General features: G+C 45.5%; 1 protein-coding gene across 3 annotated transcripts in view; it reads right to left on the bottom strand.

The window, feature by feature from the left end:
• The window catches only part of MDGA1 (MAM domain containing glycosylphosphatidylinositol anchor 1), a 152,694-nt gene that overhangs the window by 52,764 nt on the left and 74,731 nt on the right, over positions 1-25,199 (bottom strand). For all 3 annotated transcript variants that reach the window (XM_063390872.1, XM_063390870.1, XM_063390871.1), the window contains one exon: positions 3,199-3,468. In XM_063390872.1, the coding sequence (XP_063246942.1) occupies positions 3,199-3,468 (270 nt within the window). The remainder of the gene's footprint in view (positions 1-3,198; positions 3,469-25,199) is intronic.

Raw genomic sequence — 25,199 nt, 5'->3', positions numbered from 1 at the left:
TTGTTTCACTAACGTGCCACTGTTTTCTATGAATCAACCCTGCTTTCACAGCCTAAACTGTTGGGAGGATTAGCAGCCCTGCAATACCAGTGGGACACGACCAGCACCTGAGAAGGTGGGAACAACTTCAGTTCTCCAGCTGGAACCAGCTCTAATATTTTCTCTCTTGCTTTGTAGTTTAGATTGAAGTAGCAGCTTTAAACTGGCATTTCTCCCATTTCATCTGCTGCTTTACAGAGACTCCTGCTAACAAACCCTGAGGAAAGATCATTTGGCCAGTAGGTCATAGGAAAAGTGTTATTTATCACACAGAGACCATGGCATTAAAAAGGAGACCTTGCTCCTTCTGCATCTCCCCTGCCTTGGCAACACAGTGCTCCGGCCTCTTTGTAACACAACAGTCAACTCAGCAGCAAAGAGGACGCTGACCTCAGCCTGGGTAAAAGCAGCAGGAGCTTTGGCAGGGGCGGAGATGTCTTTTTTAAACCCACATATCTCCTTTAAAACAAAGTGTAGCAGGAGAAGGGAAACGGAGAAGGAAAGACGTATGTAGAGAGAAAATGAGCAGTTCAGAGAAGAGTGGACTTCCCGCCATTGCCCCAGAGTTTCTGTCTTGAATCACTGCCAAACAGAGTTGGAAGGCTCCTGCCATGCAGCCCAGCAGCTGGCAGACTGATGCAGAGGGAGCACAGGCAACTCAAGGTATTACCGACAACTGGTTTTGCCCTATTTGAAATTACAGTCCTTTCACCCAGTGAACTGCAATTTTTGGCAGGTCCTGTCCTGAGCCAGGCAGAAGTTGGAGCTGCATGAAAGCTCAGGTATCTGTGTTCAGGTCCAGTCTGAACCAGCAGAGACCAGAAAGATGTCTGGGCAGCAAGGGACGCTGGAGAGCAGAACAGGAATAAACACCATTTCCCCAGGATGTCTGCTGTACCTTTCCACTTGAATCACAGGTTCTGCCATTCTGTGTGGTTATAATTAGGCTCGACAGGACTCAATGTTTATTTTTTATGAACTCAGATGTATAATATTGATATTTATTTCCAAGTCCTTTTTCTCTTATTATTTTTATTGACTTGAATTTTTGCGCAAGCAAGACGTTCAGAACCACCTCAGAGACTAATTGGTGCTTATTCAACTTGTATTGACTATGGAAGTCAAGCTTTATAATGGATTTCGAAATAAAATCAGAACTGATGATAATCATCATCTTGCATGATATTAATTCGTTATTAATTGACTCCAAGCTGGAAATAGAAGCTAGAAAAAAAGCGCTTTTTGATAGAAATGCTGCATATCAAAAACACTTTCAGAACTTCCTTCTGGAAGCTTTTACTACTGCTGGAAAGTTTTGTCTTTTGCTTACAGTTGATGGGAAGAGCTAAGATTATCCACGTCTCTCTTTTAGGCACTTCTGTGCTAGTGAGGGAGCAGATGATGAACAGTATGGGCTGCCCTGGTAACTTCCTCAAGAGGAACACGTTGGATGTTTCACTGTCCTTACAAAACATCTGGGAAAGTTAATCACTCATTCATAGAAGAAAATAATCCCATCCTGTTCAGATACATGTACTGTGTTTTCAGTGTACCTGAACATCCCATAGTCAAAAATGAGCCACTTCCTGTCACATAGGAAGGTCTTATAGTATTTTTTTTCCCACAGAGAAGAAACAGAAACAAAAAGAGACCATGCCATTTTCTCTGCTCAAATAGGAAGGCTTTGGCTGATGGGAATTAAAACTCCAGCAATCCTGAGTCCAAGTAGAGCAGTCTAGTCACTGGAGTATTCTTCAGGTTACTCTACAGGCTTGGAAGGTCTAATTAATTTGTAGCTGTCCAGGACGCAGGCAAAGATGTCTGGAGTTGAACAGCTACCATCAGATATCAATGTCTTGGAAAAGGAGAAGGGATGCAGGAAAAATAAAGGGTTGTGGCTTTCCTGATCAGTGCTCTCTAGGCATGAATCCTGCTTTCTGCTGAGGGGATCTTACCTCAGACACAGCATGGCACATTGTGTGCCAATATGTATTTGTTACTGCCACCAGCAAGAAATTCCTGGGAGCATTCCCAGGCTTGACAGGGACACAGTTTTCTGTGATGGCCCACGGAGGTTTGCTATCACTTAGTGATGTGAGAGTTACAAGCATATGAAAAGGGTAGAGAGGGTAGAGAGGGTAGAGAGGGACAAAGCTCTCAAGCAAAATTCACTGCTGGACAAATGCCAGGAAATCTTAAGGGGTGAGAGCAAGGTCCTGAAAGGGACCCAAATAGTAGAAGTAGTTTGGGTTCCCCCATTTCTGTAAGCATCCCAGAATTACAACATACCTGAGCTCTCCCAAACCCTAGGAAAGACCTGCTTCAAAAACTGGCCTCTCTGGATGTTATTCATTCTCACTTTTTCAATCCAGGATTGGAAAGTATTATAAATTGGCCCTGGATTCAAACCTGAGTATTTGGACTGAATTTATTGCTTATTAAGGCAACTTCATGGGAGAGATTTTCTAGAAAACTGTGTCCGAGTCAGTTCTGGCGTTGTGGGAAAAGCAGATTTAATGATCAGCTGGAGAGGCCAGGTCAGATGTGCAGTTTTAAACGCTGTAAGTCTGCCATCCCTCTTTGCAATTGCAGGGGCTGGAGAGGAGTTCTGTTACAGTGGGTGATGTATTCAAAGAAAACTGTGAGCAGCAAATCCACTGTGTACTAGTGTCCAATCCCAGCTCATGCTTTTTCTAGAGAGCACCGTGAGACACAGACAGACAGGAGTCATAAGGAAGGCACAAGCATACATAATACAGTTTCTGTTTCTCTGCCTTTAAAGGGGAAATCAGATAATTTGGAGCCTGTTGGAGGGATATACAGAGCTTTTCACTTTCCCTTTGTCAAATCTTATCAATGATACAGGTTGTCCAAGCTTGAAAGCTGATGGCAGCCTTGAGTTTAAGTTGTGTAAGTGGTCAAACACTGCTAAAATGTAACAGTGGCTAGCAGTTAACAGCTAACTTAGCTGCTCCAGGTCCACCTGCCCTGAATGATGGAGACAGATCTCCCTGCTGGCTTATGGAAAATCATTCCTGCTGGACAGAATGCTGGGCACAGAGGAAGCCATAGAGGCACTCTACTGCCACCAGTTTATGAGGAGCCAGCTTCCCATGACCCCGTCCAACATCTTGCTCCGGTGTGCATTCCGTGGCTTACCAGACACCTGGAAGAGGCAGGCGGAGACGCCCACGTCGTTGGAGATGCTGCACTCGTAGCTGCCACTGGTCTCCCGGCTGACGCTGTCCACCTTGAGCTCCGAGTAGTCCTGCTGCTCGGCCAGGGGCTGCGCCAGCAGGCTCCCGTTGAAGCGCCACACGGAGGTGGCCACCCGCATGGGGCTGCCCTTGAGCATGGTGCAGCGCAGGGTGACGCTGTGCCCCATGCCCTGCCGCACGTCCTGGAAGGCCGGCTCCACCACGGGGGGGACTGGAGACCCAACAGAGCAACAGACAGGGAGGCCATCAGGAACAGCTGCCTTGCCCAGCATGCTCACCCCGACCACCCCTGACAAGAGGTGCCTATGATTCCCAAGGGGTTGAAGCCAGGATCCATCACATCAAAAGCAACAGTCGTCTGACATTCCCTTCTGACTGGGCTGGGGCCACATTCTACCTCCCTCCCACTTATGAGGAAGGGGTAACCTTTAGCAAGTACTCATCCCACACTGAGCAGTGCTTGGAGGAGCTACCAAACTCTGCTCTCTCATGTGAGAAGTGCAATGCCAGCAGCAGTATCACTGCTCAGATTCAATCCTCAGATGTAATCAGAATGACTGATATATACAGGGCCTCTTATACAGCATAAAATGCACTCCCTGAGCAGGCAGGTAAGTTCCCAAGCAGTCATTTCTTTGTGTCAGTGTTTGGCAGGGTTATCAAGGACACTGTTTAAATGGAGAGATCTACACTGGCTCTCCCCACAGACCTGAAGGGGTTTTGGAGGGCCTCTCCCAAATATATCAGTACAACACATCACAGACTGGCTACAGGGACTCTGGGTCCTATTTTTATCTCTGGCAACGATTCCCTGGTGTTGGGAGGTGAGTCACATCTATCCATGTCAGCATCTCTGCCAGTAGTGTGAGAATGGGAATGGTGATGTGTGTTCACCTCCTTAACAAAGGGAGACGACTGTATCTTTCGCACTCCTTTAGCCCTTGTAAAAATTATTGGGAACCTCACGATTTGGGCATGGTTGAGCCACAGCAAGGAGAAAGTCGGGTTGGTATTGTTTATGTTATTCCTTATTTAATGCAATGAGAGAGGACTTAAATCTTCAGTGTCTCTGATAGACATGTTTCACTTGCAATAAACTCTTAATTAAAACATTACAGCGTGGGTATAACCAGAAGCTCTCCATCTAAAATGAGAAAAGGTTTCTGAACACAAAACAGCTGTTTGCCTGAATGTAAAAGAAGGAGAACTGATTTATAGGAGCTTCAGCATGATCACAACCGACCTTCTCCAGGTTCAAAGCAAACGCTCTTCCACAGACACTTTCTATGCCCTACGGATTGACAGAGCATCTGTCTCCTCTAAGGGTCCACAGAGTTGCCAAGCACAGCCAAGCCCAAAAACCTGCAGCTCCCAGCATCTGCAGCACCACAGACAGGGGTCCACCAACAACAACCACGGGTCACTCAGCATCCTGCTGCCCTGAACAGAGCTATGCAAGGAAGGGCATCAGCACACCACTCTCCTCCCGTAGCCTGACCCCAGCAAGACCCAACAGCGCTCTGTGACACTACTGACTCCTCTATCTACACCACAGAAGAAGGTGGTCCATGCACTGTCCCACAGGTGGGCATGCAGTGTCCCATCTCAGGGGGCACCAATGCATCCGTGGGTATCCCATGTACAATCATCCCCATAATCCCCTCCACTCAGCAGTCTTTGTTTCACACAGCTGATTGTTTTCACGATGTACCTTGCTCTCATCTCTAAGTCTCTGGGCACTCTGCTGCACTTAGGTGGATTAAAAGCAGCCCTTGCCTGAGCTGAGGCTGCCGTGCTGAGTGGAATGGTCAGCTCATTATGGATGGCTTTCCTGGGGATGTGTCTCTGCAAGTGCTTCAAGTGCTGACTTGTCTTTGGCTCACATGTCTCCCACCTCACAGTGAGAATAATGTGAGAAGTTGTTTGATTAGACCTAGTGCCATGCATGTGTCATCTCCATCCTTAGCTGCTATCCCATTTCTTCAGCCAGATCTCATCCTTAATTGAAGCCAGTGGGGTCTCACATTATATCTGGGCCAGCTGGTGATATAGGGAAAAGAAAGAGGAAAAGGGAAGAGAAGAGAAAAAAGAAGGCTCAAAAAATTGCACAGCCACTTCAGATGTACTCAGAGCAGTCTGTCTCCTGAGGAGGGGAGAGAAGGGTGGGAAAGCAGCTTCCCTCAGTGCGTCTAGCTGTGCCAGCTATGGGGCTGGGACAGAGGGAAAGGTCTGAAACTGGACAAAGTGCCACCTGCAAGGATGTGTGCTGCAAGGAAAGTGCCCTCTTGGGCCTCACTGCGGGAATGTCTGGGGCTGGTAAAGGGTCACAGAGGAACAGGGCTGGGATGCTCCAGAGGCTTTCTTAGGTCACTGGAACAGCAGGGCAGCCAAGGATGCAGAAGATATTTAATCTTCTTCAGCTAGAATACGAGATTTACTTGATTTGCACTGAGACAGGCTCCGGGAATATGTTACCATCTTGCAAAGGGAATGCTTGAAAGTATCTATCAATTAAAAATTGATAGCATTTTCTCTTCTTGTCTCTGGCACTAGGAAACACCCAATGAGCATTAACTCTGCAGGTAGTCCTGGAGCTCCTGGGTTTTCTGAAGAGAGAGCTGAAGCAGGTTATCCCATCACTACAAAGTATAGAGAACTACACCAGGGGTCAGTTATTCCCCAAGGTTCCCAAAGGATATGAAAACAAAGGAAGGTCAACAGAAATTACAGAGCCAGACATCAGCTCTGGCCTCCAATGCTTACTGTGGAGTTCACACTTGTTCAAGGAGGTTATACACAAAAGGCAGACTCACCACAAAAGCAGGTATTCAGTCCACAAAACCTCACTGTTGCCAACACAGTCTTTTCTGTGCCTGTTCTTTTTCCCTAGCTTAAGGGCAAAAGAAAGCTTGTTTAAATGAGCTGGTGCTCCTACTCCCCAGAACTAGGAACTGTACAGCTCCAGCACAGCTGAGATGGGGGCTGTCTTGGAGGAGAGACCTCTGATGTGAGCCCTGCACAGACAGCTTTAGGGAGCTGCAGAAAGGATAATGATTTTCAAGGTGCCTCTCATGCTCAGAGGGAAGCAGTATTCCTGCTGGCTATAAGGAAGTTGTGTTTGGCTGTTCTGGCTTGCTAGGCTGCTATGATGCTCTTTAAGTTTTTAGCCCAGTTCCAAAGGTGAGTCCCCATCCAGAGGCTCCTCAAGCACCTTTCTTGTATCTCCCTTGAAATGCAGCACCTGTATCAGAAGTGCTCTTTTAAGCAGCCTCTACATTGCAGGCAGCAAGTTGCTATTGCTACGCTTCCAGAAGGTAAAAAAACCTCTCTAAGCACATAGAGAGCTTCAGGATCCCCTGGCAAGAAACACAACAAACAAATACAGACAAGTACTGTTTTCTCTCAGCACACAGCTTAACTCTAGAGGAGCTCGCTGGCAAGAGCAGTGATGAAAGGGGTAAAGAGGCAACATTGAAGTGAGGGTCCTCCACCAACCTTGTTAAGATGCGGCTGCTGCGAGACACACGGCAGGGTGGGTGGGCTGCCTTTGCAGCAGAATTAGCTAGTTAGGAGCAGTTCCAATCAGCCAAACACAGACAACCTACTCCAGCGTGCCAGGCAGCCTAAAGCAAAGCTGGGCTGCAGGCAGCTCCTCGCTGTGAGCCAGAGCAGATGCTCTGCACCAAAGGGCTGCTAAGCTAATGTTGCTCACAGTGATGAAGGGCAGCAGTGAGGGAAGTACAACAGCGAAATGTCAAGCACCAAGGAGTACTGCTTTGTGTCACAATAACCTCTCATTTTCTTAGTTTTACTGAAAATAACCAGAATGGAAATGCTTATCCTGTTAGGTGAATGAGAAGTGCACTGCCTTCTCACAGTTTAGAGTCTGCTTGGTTTATGACTGTATTAGTTTTAGCCATGAGAAAGGGTAAAATTAAACTAGGGCTCTTCCTTACAAGAGCCAAAGAGCTCAATGGAGAGACCACAGTCTCTCCTTTTGCTGCCACTATGCTGTCCTGCTGGGGCATAGCTCAGCAGGGGATACTTGGCCCTTGCAATGCTGTCAGATTGCTCCACGTTCCCATCAGTTTCAGATGCCTCCAGGAGGCAGAGATGTTTCTTTCACCAGTGATGAACTCAGAACATCCCATGATAGCAGAGATGCACTTTGAAGTGCACTTACTTCTGGGGTAAATAGAGAGAGAAAAAAATCCCCTAAATTAGAAACTGGCAGTGTTGTCATGAGGCTGCTCATCCCAGTATGAACGAGAAGCAAAGAAAGGCTCCTATTGGAGTGGACTCAGGCACAGAGATCAGTGACAAGCTGAAAGACAAACCAACATCTGCAGAACAAGGGAGCATTGAGTGAATAGACCTCACACAAATTGTTCAGGCAATAATTGAGAAGGTTGAATATCCCACACACCACAGGACAACACTACTATGCAAGACACATGCAAAATCTGCTTCCCCACTGCAGTTTGGTAACTGTGAATAGCATAATCTGATCAAATCTCAAATGCTGGCTTGTTTTGGAAAGGTTGTTAGAGCTTGGGAGCTCTCTCAATCTGCTTTCTGACTCACAAGCAGCCTTGTCCCCCATGTAGCCATGTACAGCTGACAACAGCCATCTCTGTGGGTGGTGAGCTGCCAGTGTTGCACCGCTAGCGTGTACAGCTGCCATGGGCTGCTACATTCTTATTTTGCTGCAGGAATTTACTTCCCACAACACTTCCTCTGCTGCCAAGAGCACCACAGCACAGCAGTGTCATGGGGAAAAGGAGGGGCACCAAGAGAAAGATGCCCTAATCAAGGTCACACACATACAGATCAGACATAAGCAGCGCAGGAGTCCTGTATCCAGGATACTTTCCACATTGGGACCCATATCCTGGTCCTTCCACTCTTAGCCCAGTCTTCCTCATCTGTGACAAACACCCTCTTCTCTATCCTCCAGAACCAGTCTTTCAATTTTTATTTAAATCTAGACAGTGCAGTACGTAACACAAGTGATGAAAATAGTAAACTGTGCTAGATTAGAAAGCTGCTTAATTTCAGCAGCTCTCATCCCACCCTACTGACTGACTACCTGAAAGCTTAGCCATACATCACAACACCAGTGGGACTCCTGGCCTTGGTCTTCATCACGTCCCTTGGTAAGACCCAACTGACCCCTCATTTGTAGGATTAACATTGCAAACAACACACAGATAACCTGCCATGAAAGACTGCACATAGTGCTTAGTTACAATTCTTAGCTGTGCCTTGTTATCTGAAGAAGCTAATGACAACAGGAAGTAATTTCTCTCTATATACAGCAAATCAGCAAATAGCTGATCCAAAATCAGCTATTTGGACCTTATGAGACCAATATGAGTCCATCCAGCATCCACTTAATTTTTTATAGGTATCCTTTTGCAGTCATACTGGATGTAGGCTTCCCCAATCTTCTCTAGACAACCAAATCAACCTCAGCAAAGGATGCCTCCCTTTTCCAACCCCTAGTCCCATAATCTGGGGTAATAAAGATATCACAGACAGCAAAGATACTGCAACCCTTTTCTCACAGCAGGTAGAAAACTCCATGGTTTCAGTTCCAGGAGAGACCGGAACTCTGTACCCAAACAAGAGGGAAGCTCTTTTATTGTTACAAGGCTGGGAAATCACAGCTGAGCAGTTGTGTTCCTTGCAACTGCACCTACACCCCACACCCTAGGAACTCACATTAGGCACCAACAGTTTTCCATGTGGAGACAAATATCCAACCCATATTTTCAAGCCCAGTCTCACATGCTTGTTTAATATATAATAGAGTAGTCAGAAGAAAGGAGATCCAGGAAGGCTTGCTCAACCTGTTTCAGCTAAAAGCCAAATCTCATTATTTTATTTTATATGACTTTTGCACTTCAGTCTCTCTATGTATGAAGAGATAAAGAATGTGCTTTTTGCACGGTGCTTGAAAGCCAAGTTGCAAATATTGTTATTTCAAAGCAAACAAATTTGTTTGAGTACATTTTCTGCTAGACAAGTGAGTGCAATATCTGGAGAGGCAGGGCTCAGAGAATGCTTAGTTCTGTGCTAGTTGACTGCTTTTAAAAGAACAGCAAATGAAATGTATTCACTACTAGCTTTTCTGCTTTCCTCTTCCCTGAACTTTACAAGCCAATTAGCTCAACCAGTCTTCACCTATTAATAAAGAGGGATTTACTAAAGGGTTTCCTCTTCCGCATGATGAACTGTGCTGATTAATACACGAGACCCCTTGCTTTCTTTACAGACTGCTTTGAAGAAAGTCCATCCTGGGTGGGAATTTCCAGACCTTTAGCCTCACGGATATGCCTCCTCAAAAAAAGATCTGCCCCAGACATGCTGGAACACCACTCAGACTCACTGCCCAATTAATTCACGCTAACAAGGCACCACAAAGACAAGTATTCTTCTGCAGTGTAAAGCCACCTCATTCCCATGCCTCACTTACCTTCTAGCTCCTTGTTTTAAAACAGTACACTCCCCTAACTGCAAAAGATAAGTAGAAAAAGATGGTGCATGCACAGAAAACACATACACATTTGTATGTGAAATGCATGCTGCTAAGCCTTCCCCCACCCACATAAAACCGAATCAGCAGTGGTTCACAGGAACAATACAGAGGGTGAGAGTGGACATTTCAGAACTAATAACTTCAACTACTGCCAGACCAATGGCATAACCCCAAACTTAGATTTCTTTTTCCACAGACTAACATGAAAATATTTTCTCTAGCTCACAACCAAGTTTGCTAATTATAACATGGTGAAGCAGCATGACGGCCAGGGTGGATGTGGCCACCCTTCATTCTCCTGCCCACCCACACACCCACAAGAGGGGAGCCCTCCCATGTGTAGCAGTGTCAGACCTCCAACGCTTTGCTGAGGCTCTGCCTGTCTTCTACGAGACAACAAGGTGTCACCTCACACCCATGCATCTGTCATTACATGCCTCTGTTTAACAGATTGGGCTGGCAGTGACACGCTGCTCTCAGCAGCATATAAATAGTTTAGATGCAAACATTCACTAACAGTCAGCCAATGATATTCCTTCCCCAAAAGCATCCTATATGCATTAACTTTTGGCAGAGAAACAGTTATCTTACTATTCAATAATTCATAGGTGAGCTACTCAGCTGGGCAGTTCTGGGAATAAAGCAACTTATTGCCAGTGCAAACTAAGGAAAAAGAAAAAAAAATCAGCCCCAGAAAAAAGAATACATGAAGTTCTTCCAAAGCAAAAAATCCATATCTTTCCTCTTACTTTAGAGTTTACCAGTAATTTTCCTTACCATCTAACCTAATTCCCTTGCTGCAGTTTAAGCCTACTGCAAGTCCTTACTGTGTTTTCGTGTCCTAGTAATCAGCTTGGGACTATCCCCACGGTGTAAAGAAGGGAAGATAGAGGGAAAACAGCCAATCTGTGAACTTTGTCATCCTAGGACAGGCCCTGTCCACATTCCTGAGAAAGATTTGGAACAACTAGGAAAGGACTGATAACCTCCCCAGGTTTGACAGCAAACTGAAGCAGGACTTAAAGCCCAAATTGATCACATTTTTCTTCATTGAAACACTCATCCTAGGAATGCCACCTCCCTCCAAGGCTGTTGAGTAAGATAGACCTCTCCAGGGGACGATTCAGATGGCAGGAATTCCTAGCTGGCATCCCAGCCTCTGTCCTGTACCTGCACAGGGAGCTTAAGGTGATGGCAGCCCTCCCTAGGTGGGATGGCTGCATGGCAAAGCCATTGAAGTGGCCAGTGCCTTCCATACGAACCTCTCAGGAACTCCCAGTGCCCCTTGTTTGATGAGTTGATCAGCAAGCTGAGCCTAACACACATCTGAAACCTGGGCAGTGTATCCTGCCCTTGGACAGGAGACACCTCCTGTGCTCCAACTGCTGCCTGCCACAACAGAGCTCACCTGGGCAGGTAAACATGCCAGCCTGCACATTCCCCATAGCGAGCACAGCGAGAAATCTTTGGGCTCCAGGAAATGTCCATTTAGTGCCACCACCAGGGCTCATGTCCAGAGTATGCAGCTGCTTCCTAGAAGGAGATGTCTGAATTCCCCCTTGTCTCCTGGAGGCTCTCACCCCCAACCTCCTCCCCAGAGGAGCTCCTGGGCAGAGGGGACTGCTGATTCCAAGCATCAATCCAATAGCTCCTGTTCCACTGACAGCTGATGTAACAATTCAATTACTTCCGTATATTTACACCCCTTTAATAAAAGAACTGAAATTTAAAAGCAGGGAGAATGCAGGAGAAAAGTACCTCTGAGGACTGCAATCCTGTCAAAATGGAGAAGAGCCCCTGCTTTAGAAAAGCAGTTACTGTCAGGGCTACAGGGGATCAGAGGCTTCTGCTCACAGCTGGACCACAGCATTACCTCACCTTCTGCTTTCAGTTGGAAAACTAAATGGGGACCACAAGACAATCCCTCTGCAGCTGCTTTCCAAACAGGCAGGCAAAGTGAGAGGCAGCACAGCCAGAATCAGAAACACTGATTAAAAAATCAGACCTGCTGTAATGTTGGTGTGGTGGGATCAGAGATGGAAAAGGGCGAGATCCAAGTCAGAAAGAGCCTGGTAGGGGAAGGAAGGCCATCCAAAGCAATTAATATAATCAAATATTTACCAGCACTCCTTAATATGTTTACTTTGAAATCTTTGCTCACAGTAGTAAACAAAAAGGATGCGTGCAGCAAAGCTAGACCAGGAAGAGTTAATACAGTGGTTCATCATTTATCTACAGAATGGAAAGAAGGCAAGCTTCCCCACACAAAACAGGCTGTTCTTCAGCCTCTCCTTCAGGCCTAGCAGAGAATTTGGACCAAGGATGAAGAATTCTGCATAGAGCAATGCTCAGTTCTCCAGCACTTCTCTATCTGCTACCTCAGAGTTCTGCAGCCAGTTGTTTAATATCCTGCTCTACTAACTGCCATCATTACCCCATTTTTCCATCCTTCACCCTTGATTGGTCTTGATTCATCTGAGGAAGATGACGACAATGAAAACGTAACTGTTCAGGAAGAGGCTGAAAGGATGTTCAAACTAAAAGATTTATGGCAAACATTCAGTCTCATAGATGAAACAGCTGAGGTCAACAGATATCAAAGCAATTTTTTCCATAAGAATTAATGTAACAAGGGGGGCAGTGCATACAGGAACTCAAGAAACGCATGCAATTTAAAACACGAGATCAGTATAGATAGCATAGAGAAGAGAGAGGCAAGAACATTTTTTACTGTAAGCATTTTTACTGTCATTCTCTGGATGGTTACCACTTCATCATTGTCATCATCATTTTCAGATGAATCAAGGTAGATCAAATCAATCAGGGGCAAAGGATGGAAAAATGAGGATGGGTTCAGGAGGTCTTCAGATGAAATGGCTGAGGTCTTTCATAATAGTGACTGCCTTCAAAAAGCCAGCTGCCAAACAGTCACCATCTCTGCCATCTGCACATCCTGTTTTTCCCCTCCATCCTTCACACCATTACCTGCACACATTTAAAATGTGTGACATCCACAAGGACGTTTGCCCAGCTCCTCCTCTATTAATTAATTATGAAAAAAAATACTTTATCTATCCTATTAGTACTGTCATAGCTTTTCATGAAGGTATCTTGAACAGATTGCTGGTTACAGAGAATCATCTCCCTGCACTTTAATCCAAAAGATGCTGGCTGCCTTCGGAGACAGCAGAGCATCTGGCAGTCCCATTTCTTCAGGAATGGGTGATATCAGAGAATGATATGAACTCAAGCTATTGAGGACTTACTCCTGTGCTGGAAACCTCCTGTCTTCTCTTGACACTGGCTCCATGTTTCCCAAGGCACACCAGCCCTGCTGCTGAAGCAGGCTCAGCCCTGTAGCCCTGGTCTTTCCCTGCATGAGGGAGACCACTTTTCCTTCTGACAGTCACAGGTGCTATGGGAGCCCAGAAATCACTTTTCAGGGCTCAGGATCTCTTCTGCAGCAGAGAGCACAGAAGGGAGGCCAGTGAGAGAACTGGCAACCATTCAGGGACAGCAGCCTGCTCCTCAACCTCCCCATCTGGCTATCGGCTCTGTCCCATCTCCTCTGGACTTGGACCAGGAGAGGGAAATTTATTAACAGTCCCACTCACTGGACAAATCTGATCTGACATTTGATTCTCCATGACTGACCTCAAACTGGGACAGTACAGCAGGAACTCTTTGGATAAGCAGCATCCCTGCAATGTGGTCACTTGCCTATCTCATACAGACACTTCTTTGCATTGGCCAAGGAGAGCTTCAGCTGCAGCCAAGGTGATATGCAGGACAAGTGGGAAGGACACATTCTATTTCATCTCCCAGTTCCTGGATTTTGGTCCAACACATAAACATCTGAAGTTGGTTCCGTAAGTTTTCATTGTTGTCATTCTCAACTCTCCTGGGACACAAAAGTTAAGGCTGTTACCTTCCTCATTTTGACCCACTGCATCAAGACCTGAAAGTGGATCCTGCCCTGAGTCAATCCATCAGCAATCATCATTCTGAGGGTTGCAACAGCACACACTGCAACACAACATCCTGTTCGTTCCATCCTCTCCATAATAAATAATAGCGCGCCCCAGAATCACCTCTCCCAGGTAAAAAAGACATTTTAAACCAGTTTCAGCAATATTTGCTAAGACATCCCACTGTAGTGGTCAGGAAGCAAATATAACTCTGCATACAGTTTCGGAAAGAACCTGCGTGGACTTAAATCTAGAAATGTTTGTGGCTAAATCTGTGATACAAGCCAGAGAAGATGGAAATACAGGCTATGTCTGTTTGTAAGACTCTAGCTAGGTCTATGTGACCTAATCTGATCTAAATTAATCAGTGCAGAAATGGCAGACTAACAACAGATTGTAAAAATCTTAAAAATGGCACAGAAAGTAGTAAAAGATGTGGGAAAACTTCAGCCAGCCGGCCTTTGAGGGGAAGTCTGTGGTAGCACCTTGTGAACACCAGAGGAGATAAAATAATTCTGTACCGTTCATGCATGTACTGCTTATGGAGGTACACACACACAAATCACTTGAATCAACCTAAGCAGATGAAACCTCAGGACAAACAGCAATAAAACTTTTTATTCCTCACTGATTCCATGAAAAAACTCATGGAAGATGAATGTGGGATGCAGCATTCCAAGTTAAAAATGAATGGTGATTAATATAGTTTTATGGGTCCTTGGCAGACAAATCGGGGAGTGTTTGAGAAAGCAACAAGAAAAGTAACTATCTTGTCATAACATCCTCAGGCTTTGGAAAGAGCCTGGCTTGCTTCCACACGACAGACTAATTGAAGATGTAATACTACTCAAATGCAGCCCACATTAAGCAGATTAAAAACACATTAACTGAAAGAGTTCAAAAAGAAATTTTAAATGGCTGCACGCACCATTGGGATCTCTCTAGTGAGAGGGAACACCTATTTTAGGAAGATATACCTCTAGAAAGAACCCACATGAACCTCTTCAACTGATGTTATTTCACATCTCCATCAAGGTCAGAGATCCAGAGAGCAGGTTGGCAAAGCCAAAGTCTACCAATTATAAAGCACCTTGTTCAGGCTGCGTAGCCAACATCACACACAACCACCCGCAGTGTCTGAATGACCTGACATCTGTTTGCAGCTGGTGTGACTGAGTGCACACTTCAGCACATCTGTGGCATGTGGCTTGGGCTGTGCTTCCCTCCTTCCCACACTAAGGCAGTGACAACTGACAATCACCACCTCTAAGCACGTGTGCCAGGATAAGAACCAACATTTCTAGAAGGTACAAAATACGTGGCAGTAAATAACACACTAAAGAAAGACCTCTTGCAGGACACTTTGGCTTGCCTGATGGACTAGTCTTTTGGCAACTTCATTCAATTTGTCCCGGATATTTGCAGAAGCATAGAAAATTTGGGGTGGTAGGGACCTTTAAAGGTCATAATGTAAAGGTTCTTGAAAGAAAACTGTTGAGGAAAGAATGTGTCATTCTTGCAAGGAAAGAGACAATGACTCCCAGAGGAGCCTGAGTTAATGTAACCCATTAACATCAGCTTAATTCTGTAGTCCAAAGATGTCCAAATCCTTGGATGATTAAGCTGAAGCTTACTAAACATATTGTGAGATGGGCATCACATCTGCACTGGTGAGATCATTTCTGAAAGCCTGTTTAATACGTGGGGCCATGCTGACAGAATGATGTTGAGAAAAAATGAGAAGAGGGCTATAAAAATAAATATAGGGCTGGAAAACATGCCTTGTGGTGAATGGTTAAAGAGACTCTTTCTGGATTGCATACTGAAAAGGCTAAGAGATTACTTGTTCTGGTGTCTGAGACTAAATGAGGAAGAGACTGGTGATAACAAATAGCTCGTTATGTGAGAAGACAAAGGCATAAAAAGAGCTTGTAGTTGGAAACTGAAATGAGACAGGCTTAGATTAAGTGACGACAACTGAACCATGAGGGTAAAACCACTGGAACAACTTACTGAGCAACACACTGAATTCTCTGTTGCTTCAGAGTGTGAGGAGATGCTGCACTGAAAATGCACAAATAATCCAAGTTTAGATGCACAAACCTAAACTCTCCTTGTGCCTCAGCTCCATCAGTGACAGGGACTACTCTTGGCATATAAATAAGTCTCCTGTCCAGACAAACAGCACAAAATGGTTAGAAAGAGATTCAAAGAGCTCTTGCTTTCTCATAGTGATTGGGAAGCTGGAGTCACAGTGTTTTGGATAAGCAGATTGGAGCACATAAGCTTCTCTAAAGGTTTTTTAAAAGAACTAAAAAAATCCCAACACAAACCCCAACATCTTTCCTTGTCTCTTTAAAATCTGTAGGTAGTTTCATTTGCATTTTTTCATTTATACATGTAAATTGGTTCCTAGAAAGTGAATCAGTATGAAAGCTTACTTTTGGACTTTTGCAGAGCCTCATTACAAGCAGCCAAAGGGGAAGAGAAGGATTTCCCTATCAAAAAACCCTGTTTTGAGCTGCTCTGTTTTCCTCTGATTGAGCCGACTGCCACCATTTTCTCATCGCTTTAGATCCACTACGGTCTCTCCAGCAACCCGTCTTAGATGGAGGGCTGCTCACTTTCCCTCAAGCCTCATTCCTCCGTTTTACAGCATGCCAGAATGTTGGCTGAAGGGCCTGTATTATGCATAAACTATGAACTGCTCAGAAAATCCCAGCAGACTTAGTGCTACTAAGCTCATTTATATTGCATTAAGTTATTAGCTACTATATTCTAGCTTGTGATTAGGACAGTGGAGTATCTCCTTGCAATCAGCACTTTGTAAGGAAAATCCCTGTTCAGTGCAAATGCTACTGTCATTCATTGTTCTCTTGACCTCAATCACAGCCACTGTTGGGAACCTCTGTTAGTTTTGGCACTCCAAAAAATTCCTCCTGTGAAATCCTTGGCCAAATTGGGCCCAGAGTTGGAGCATATTTGCATGAGATTTGCAGCACTCATTTCATCACCTGTGACAGCAGGTCACAACAGATCAAGGATCTTATTTTTCCTTCTGCCTCTTTCTAATCTAACCTGTAAAACTTGAGATCTCAGTCTCAGTCCCAAACTGCCTTTTTGGTCTAGCGGTAGGTTTAGGGTTCAGAGAACCATGAGGGCTACAGCTGCAGGGATACTGGGACTGGAAAAGGCATGCCAAGTAGAGCACAACACTGCACCTACATCGATCTCACCACATCTTTCTTAATCTGGCCCCATGGTACTGGGGACCTCAGGCTCTGTCCAAAGCTGCAATTAGTGGTAGGGTTCAAAGAAGCAAAATGCCTACAGCTCCAGGGATACTGGGGCTGGAAAGTCTGCATTTCCAGGAATAAAAAAAAAAAAAAAAAAAAAAGAACAAAAAAACCCAAAAAACGAAAAACAAACAAACAAACAAAAACCCAAAAAACCAAAAAACAAACAAACAAACAAACAAACAAAAAAACACCCACCCCAAAAAACAAAACAAAACAAAAAAAACACCCAGTCACAGGTGCTGTTCCCAGGGCTCAGTGCTGAGGACAGCTCTGTTTAATCTTTATCAATGATATGGATGAGGAGATTGGGGACACCCTCAATCAGTTTGCAGACACACCAATTTGGGTTGGTGTATCAATCCTCTGGAGTGTAGGAAAGTCCTGTAGAAGGATCTGGACAGGCTGGATCAATGGGCCAAAGCCAATTCTATGAGGATAACAACCTGAAGTTCTGGGTCCTGCCCTTGGGTCACAACAACTCCTTGCAGCACTGCAGGCTGGGGCAGAGTGGCTGGAAAGCTGCCCAGCAGGAAAGGACCTGGGAGTGCTGGTTTACAGCAGCTGAACAGGAGCCAGGGTCTGCCCAGGGGGCCGAGGAGGCTGATGGCATCCTGGCCTGGATCAGCAATGGTGTGGCCAGCAGGAGCAGGGCAGGGATTGTCCCCCTGTACTGGCACTGGTGAGGTCTTGAATGCAGTGCTCAGTTCTGGGCCCTTCACTGTAGGAAAGACACTGAGGTGCTGGAGCGTGTCCAGAGAAGGGCAACAGAGCTTGTGAAGGGTCTGGGATATCAGTCCTACAAGATGAGGGATAGTCTCTTCTCCAGGCATGTAGTGACAGGACAAGATGAAACGGTCTCAAGTTGTGTCAGGGGAGGTTTGGGTTGGATATTAGGAAAAATTTCTTCATCTAAAGGGTGGTCAAGACTGGAACAGGCTACCCAAAGAAGTGGTGGAGTAACTGTGCCTGAAAGAATTCCAAAAATGAGTGGATGTGATATGGTTTAGTGGCCATGGTGGTATCAGGCCAGAGGTGATGTTGAAGGTCTTTTCCAATCTTATGATTCTAAGTGAGCAGTCTCAGAGGTCAGCTTCCTCTCAGTCAACAGTTGTGGCGGTGCATTATTTTTAGTTTATTATGATTTCATATTTGTTGTAATAACTCAGTTTTGTGTACCCCATTTTCCTTCTTTATGTGCCCTTAATTCAGTTCTATGTACCCTTACCCCCCTCATTAGTATTCCTTTGTCTCCTTCAGTTGCTTTAAGTTATGTGTGCACCTGTTACGTTATGTGACTTTCAGTTATCTGTCTATTATCTTTCCCGCCTTATGTAAACCCATCCCACACATCCTGGATTGGTTTCTGTTAGTTTTACCCACTGATGTAACACCCTAGATACGGACCCTAATTGGTTGCTTTAAATTTACCGCTCCCTTTACCCCTCCCCTAAGCCTGTTGTATAAAACCCACTGCCCGAGCCCTGCTCGGGGCTTCTTGGGGTGTTGTCTTTTAGTTGCTCATCTCCTTAATAAACCTCTTCAGTTCACCCCAAGACCCGTCTCGCCTCCACTCCATCTCTGCGTCCGAAATAGACACTGCCGAGAACATCGGAGTCCCTGGGTGGGGAGGTGAGAGCTCCCCAGGGGGAAGGTGTCGCACCCCTGGCCGCTGTGTGCCCTGGGACTGGCAAGAGTCACACACCGCGACAAACAGGAAGAAAAATTTCCATGCTTTCCTGTGACCACATGTGACCCTAGAAACAAGGACTCCAAAATTAAACCAAATGCCAACAGGTAGGCTTGCAAATAGGAAATTTAAGCATGTTTGTCAATTCCTGGGACCAGTGATGGATTTGCAGGATCATTACCGGGATCATGAAAGAAAGCCAACTGTTTTACCTCAAGTAATGAAGGCCAATTATATTTGAATCAGAAGCACCAGCTGAGATAAGGAAGGAGTGTGTGCACACTCATGCTTACTTGTGTTTGCAATAGAGAGGCAAAGAAGAATGGAAATCAGGAACTATATGAAGTGAAATAGGGTGAAAGGGGTCCATGCTGGAAATACAGCTTCTGCTCACTGAGAAAGCATTATTTTCTGGCTTCAAAGAAAAAAAAAACCAGTTTCTTGCTCAGAAACTGGCCCACGTGGAAAAGCCCAAACTAGTCACTGAGCAGCTCCACTGAAAGCTCAAAAAATTTCCTGTTACCTTGCTAAAAATGGAGCCCTCAACCTTGCTGTAATGTGTCCCAGCACAGAACTGGAAACAGGGAGACTCTCTGGAATGTAGAGAAGCCTGAGCACCTCTGAAATTTAGTTCTCATTTAAACAGTTTCCCTATAGAAGTGAATGTAATTAGTGCTGTTTCAGAGCTCGGGGTCAGGATGGTCAGAGCTAATTCAAAACATATCCAGGATGCTCAGTTTTCTACTGGGGCTTCTGTTCATATCAAGAATGTCTCAGGGGTTTGCCTGCATAAGTCCCTTCTTCAAAAGTGCCACCACTTTTCTGTGCATTGCTTCCATGTGCCTGCCACAATCCTCCAGTCCTCCCGGGCTTGAGGAAATAGCTCTGCTCCAACGCCAGAATCCAGGGAGCAGGTGAAGAGTAGCATGGGAATCTGCTCCTGCAGTGTCATACGTGTTGCCTGACATGGTTTACAGCCCAAAAATCCTGGTAGAAAACCAAAGGCACAGGCACAATGCCATGGCACCACACAGCTCTCACTGGAAAAGAGGTTGGGGGAAAAGGATCTCTGCTTTCCTTCCTGTGTTAGGTCTGATGGGCTATGCTACCCTGCAGGTGTGGACAGCTGTTTTCACTTCTCTGTGCCTCAGGCCCTTGTGCAGAGGCTGAGTTAACATGAGCAAATGAATCACAATTTTTGTTTGCTTGGTGACTTCTGGTTTTCCTAGTGAAAACATGGCATCTCTCTCTCCACCACCAAGAGGCAGAATTTGATAGGGACAAGCCATTCCCTCTCTTCCTCTCCTGTGACCTCAGGCTCAAAACAAGAGAGCTGACAGCAGTTTTCTAATTTGCTCCATTTTCCACTTCCCTTGCCCCATGACTGCTGAAGCCAGTGTGTCCTTGTTTCAGCTGGCACAGAGTTAATTTTCTTTGTAGTATCTGGGTATGGAGCTCTATTTTTGCTTTAGGTACAATGCTGTACCTTGGAGTGAGGATGAGAATAACATTGACAATGCAGTGATGTCTCAGTTGTTGGTTAGCAGTGCTTTAACTCAAGGATGTTTCATTGTCTCATGCTCTGCCAGTAAGCAGGTGCACAAGGAGCTGGGAGGGAGCATGGCCAGGACAGCTGACCTGAGCAAACAAAGGAATGTTCCATACCACAGAATGTCATGCCCAGTATATAAACTGGGAAGAGATGGCTGAGAGGCATCAGTTGTTGCTTGGGGATGGGCAGGGCATTGGTCAGTGAGCTGTGAGCAATTGTACTGTGCTTCACTTTTTTCCTCCCTCTCTCTCTCCTTTACATCACTATCATCATACTAACATAATACTGTATTCCAATCACTAAATTGTTCCTACCTCAACCCACAAGTTTAACCTGTTTTTTGTTTGTTTTTTTTTTTATCTTCCTCCCATCCATAACAGACTCCCCACAAACTCAGATACCAGTCCTATTTATCACCTTTATCAGAGAATATCCGGTAACCCCTCATTCCAGGATCCACAATGCTTTCTCTGCCTTGCCCAAGTTCCCATGTCTCTTGGACCTGTACTGGTGCTGCACGAGCCCAAAGGGAAAGCAACAGCTGCAGTGCCAGACTCACTGACCTACTCACAGACTCATTTCTGACCTACTGACTGGAGATAAGCACATGGCAAAAGTACTCACAGTGTGTGTTACATCCCTGCACAAACAGAAGCAGAGCCAGTACAACCTCTCCCTCCAGCTAGGCTGTCTTGATGCAGTCTGGGTATCACCAGGAGACTGGGGACACCCTCAGTGAGTCTGCAGACACACCAAGTATTGCACTTTGGAGGATTTTGATACAGGTGGTTTCACCCATGGCCTAAGCCCAGACAGTAACAGGACTCAAAAGCAAAGCAGTTTCCTCCAAATGGCAAGATGGGAAGCATTGGGAAAGCATCTGACAGTCCTTTGGCAGCAGTGTGCTCCTGTGGACAAGCACAGTGTGGATGAGACCCAAACGTGCACAGCCTTGCAGGATGCTCAGCACAAAGCATTTGGGAGCATTCTGGATTTGTTTCTTATCCCAACAAGTTGATACATACCTAGGTGCAAGAGGGAAAATAGCTGCCGTGGCGGGAAACTTAGAAGAAATGAAGGAATGTCTGCACTAGAACAGTATGGGATTGGGTGTTCAGCCCTGAAAGGGCCACAGGTGAGCAAATATTTACAGAGAGATGACCAAGATTGTCTGCCATCCACTGTGGCTACACAGCTCTCGTCTCTCCCTTCCTGACAAAATGGTACAGCTTCAATGTGTCTCCCTCAATAAAACTAAGTTGCTCTTCCTGCAGAGTCTGGCCAAAAAACAGGATAATGGCAGATTATGGGACGTGTATTTGTTTCTCCCAACAATATCTGAGAAATGGATTAACTGACTTAAACCAGTTCTCTTCTGAACAAACAAATTCATCTCTCTAGGCGAGGAGCTCTCACACAAGCTTTTACTCAGCCTATTAGTGCAACCACAGAGAAGCTGAGAGATGAGCAATGAGCTGCACAGAAGCTGAATGACAGTGCAGGTGGGCTGTAATCTCACACAGCAGACCCAGATTCCAGCTTTAAGGCAGGCTCCCACCTTCCTGATGCACATATCTGGGGATTTTCCTCTCTTCTTTCACAGTCTTTTACCCAGGGCACAGTGAGGAGGCCTCACTGTTCTCTGCATCTGACGTGTGGTGCCACAGACTGGACATGCCAGCTTTGCAAAATCTGCTCCTGGCCTCTGAAATCCCCCGGCCATCTGGGCCTTTTGCTTTATGTCTCAAGTCTCCTGTATCTCACGGCCACCACAGCGTGTAGACATGCTCTGTCAGACCAATTTCAATCACAGAGGTAAATCAGAAAAGCTCTCAGGGCACAAGAGAGACTTCCCAAGAAATCTGAGTGAGTGGCAGCATGTGGGAACCTTCCCCACAAGGCAGCAAGCAGAGAAGAGACCACAGCTCTGCAAAAACTGTTAAACACTGATGACAAAAATTCAGACCAGCAAAATTCATACAACTGCTTTACCCTGTGAAATACGGGTTGTTTGTGGTTTTTTTTAAAGCTGCATATGACAAATGCTACAAAAAAATCCCAGCACTGGGAGTACTGGGGCTTTGCTGTATAAACATAGAGATGTTCCAAAGAAAAAAGCTTTAGTTAAGCATCCTTAGCCTGCCAGACTATCTGCCCCTTAATGCCATAAGGCTGGCAGGAGGGTAGGGCCAAGCAGTCCTACATGGTAAGTTTTGGTACAAGCCCATGTGAGGACCCAATCCCAAACTGATTTAAGTCCCAGACTCCATGTATCAGGACCAATAGATGGTAATTGTTATAACAAATCTGAGGCCAGCTGTAAATCTCTGTAGTTGTTACTTTGCTCTGAATGTGGCCATTTGGGCTTACAGCCATGACAGAGTAGAACTTCAGCCTGTCCTGAGACTGACAACTCTAATTATCTGTTAGCAGCCTGGGCACTGGGGAGGCAGTGAGCAATCCTAATGCTGCATCGCCCAGGACAGGGCTGCGTGCACGAACACGAGCTCTCAGGAGCTCAATCCCAAACACAGTACTGGAAGAAAGAGTGTGCTGACAATCAGGAATGAAATCCTCTGCTCTTAACAGAGAGAGCAGAGGGGTGCTGTGTATTGAGAGAAATGCAGAAATAACATGTATACCTTCAGCTCAGTCACATAAAGCTCTATACAACTTATTTAGGGATAAGCAGGGAGGATTTCCATCAAAGTGAAACCTAACTACCAGGTCAGGCTTTGTTAAGACTGGTGGTTCAATATCACGCCCATGGCTATGAATAATTTTATTCTTTTTACCAATTAAAATCTCTAAGTTTGCAAACACTGAACTTGCAGAAGGTGCAGTTTTCCTTTGGCTTTGAATACAGACACACTTGCCCCAGAACACCAGTTCATTCTTAATCCTCTGATGATGTAAAATGAACCAGAACACACCAGAGTTCTAGCTGGCAGGAGAGCCTGAGGTTTCCCTCTCTTGGCAGCAAGACCTGTGCCACGGAGAACAGCAATACTAAAACATGAATGAAAGACTAGGAAAGCTCCAGCCACTACAAGAGCAGAAAAACCATCTTCTGCCCCCAAGTTAGCTCCTAAACTGTGCTCCTCAGCTTGGAGGAGGGTATCAGGATGAATTCCAACAATGAAAGTAACAAAGAAAAACAAAACAGTCACTATAAATAAATACACTCAGACATTAAACCAACCAGGTCTAAAATTCTTAGCAGATGGCTCCACAGTGCAGCTCACATGGCCAAGCAGCAAGACAGATAAGCCAGCTCAGCCACAGATAGGGGGGTCAGCTCTGGCCCCTGACAGCCTCATTTCTCTTAGACTCCCTTCATAGCAGGGAGAGCTGCAGGGATCTCTTAGGAGCCAAAAGCTCAGTCTTAGCCACTCTGCAAAAACATCTGCATGCCCAGAACATGTCTCAAGAGCACTTTTAAGAGAGCAGTTAATATCCAAGCTTATATTTCAGGAGGGGGCAGGGCACCAGCAAGAAGCGCTGACATTGAGCTATGGCTTCAACAGTTGATCGAAACAGTTTAATGCATTTCCATTTCCAGTTGCATGGATACAGCAATGTTTCTTACTTATTTACAGTATCACCCCTCCCCTGCTCCCCGCTCTTGTGTTTGCTACATAGATAACAGGGGAAATTGATGCTGACTATCGCCTGCCTGATGTACAGCACTGCCAATGGGTTCAGCAGGATTTTAAAGAGGAATGAGTCAACAGTGTGTGACCAGGAATAACATTTGCCAGTGTGTGAGCTTGAATAGGAAAACATATCTGTGCTCACCTGAACATTAGTTAAAGAGACTATGGCAACAGATGCCCCAGCAGGACATGTTCTGGCAGTCTTCCACGTCAGGGCAGAGCCAGACCTGCTGGTCACCAGCCCTAAAGCAATGCCTGTGTCTAGGGCTATAAATGGCTCCTGAAGTCCTGTTAACCATGCCTCCAAAGCAAATGCCAGTCTGCTTTCCTCTTTACACCTAACATTCACTATGCTTTGAAGATAAAGCACAATAACCCACCTGCTGCCTAATGTGGCAGAACTTTATCTAATGGCAGTAAGTGTAACCCTTTGGAAATCAATCACATATAATTGTGGGCCATTACTTTAGATCCAGAAGAGGAAAAAATTCACAGGCCATGTTATTGTGGGGAAGGAGATACTCAGGTTAATTCCTTTTCTAATCTTTCTTCCTGGGAAGATTTCACCTGCTGTGTGATCCCAACATGGGAAACAAGGCCAACTTTCAGACTTGACGACCAAAAATAAAGTCAGCCCTACATAACTATCCCCCTTTCCTCCTGCTCTTCTTTCATCGAGCACTCAGAGACACCAAAATCTCTGCCAAAGATAAAAATGGCAGCAGCAAAAACCTGCTTATCTCATCTTCAGAACTTGGTGAAGTAATCAACAAGTCAACAGAAGACACAGGGGCTCTTCTAGCAGGCTTTGATGGTTATCCAAAGAGGCAGAAGCCATTCAGTTGGTCAAGTGTGGGCCTGAGACAGCAAGTAGTGAGTCCCGTGTAGGAGGATAAACCCACCTGCAAGAAAAATGGGAGCAGACGTATGGAGGACCAGGTGGGATGAGGAGTGCAGGGCTGAGCTGGACTTGGACAGACCTGTGCACTAGTTTATGAGATGTTGTTCAGGACTGGCAAAGCATCAGAGCTGACATAATATTATTCAAGCAGGAAAATGTACTAAGATTGCAATTTTCACCATACTGTTTTATGAGGCTCTAACAGAGCAAATGTCATATTCACCATGGTAAGGCAGTCACCTCAAGGGCTACCTCTAGCAACAGCCAGAGCTTAGAGTCACTACTAACCTCTGTAATTCCTGGAAATACTGTTTTGACCAGTCTTTCAGATGAAATGG

The sequence above is a fragment of the Prinia subflava genome, chromosome 2 (assembly GCF_021018805.1).
Source record: "Prinia subflava isolate CZ2003 ecotype Zambia chromosome 2, Cam_Psub_1.2, whole genome shotgun sequence".
Classification (NCBI taxonomy): Eukaryota; Metazoa; Chordata; class Aves; order Passeriformes; family Cisticolidae; genus Prinia; species Prinia subflava.
The sequence above is the reverse complement of the archived record's forward strand: the minus strand, read 5'-3'. Positions and strand labels throughout refer to the sequence as shown.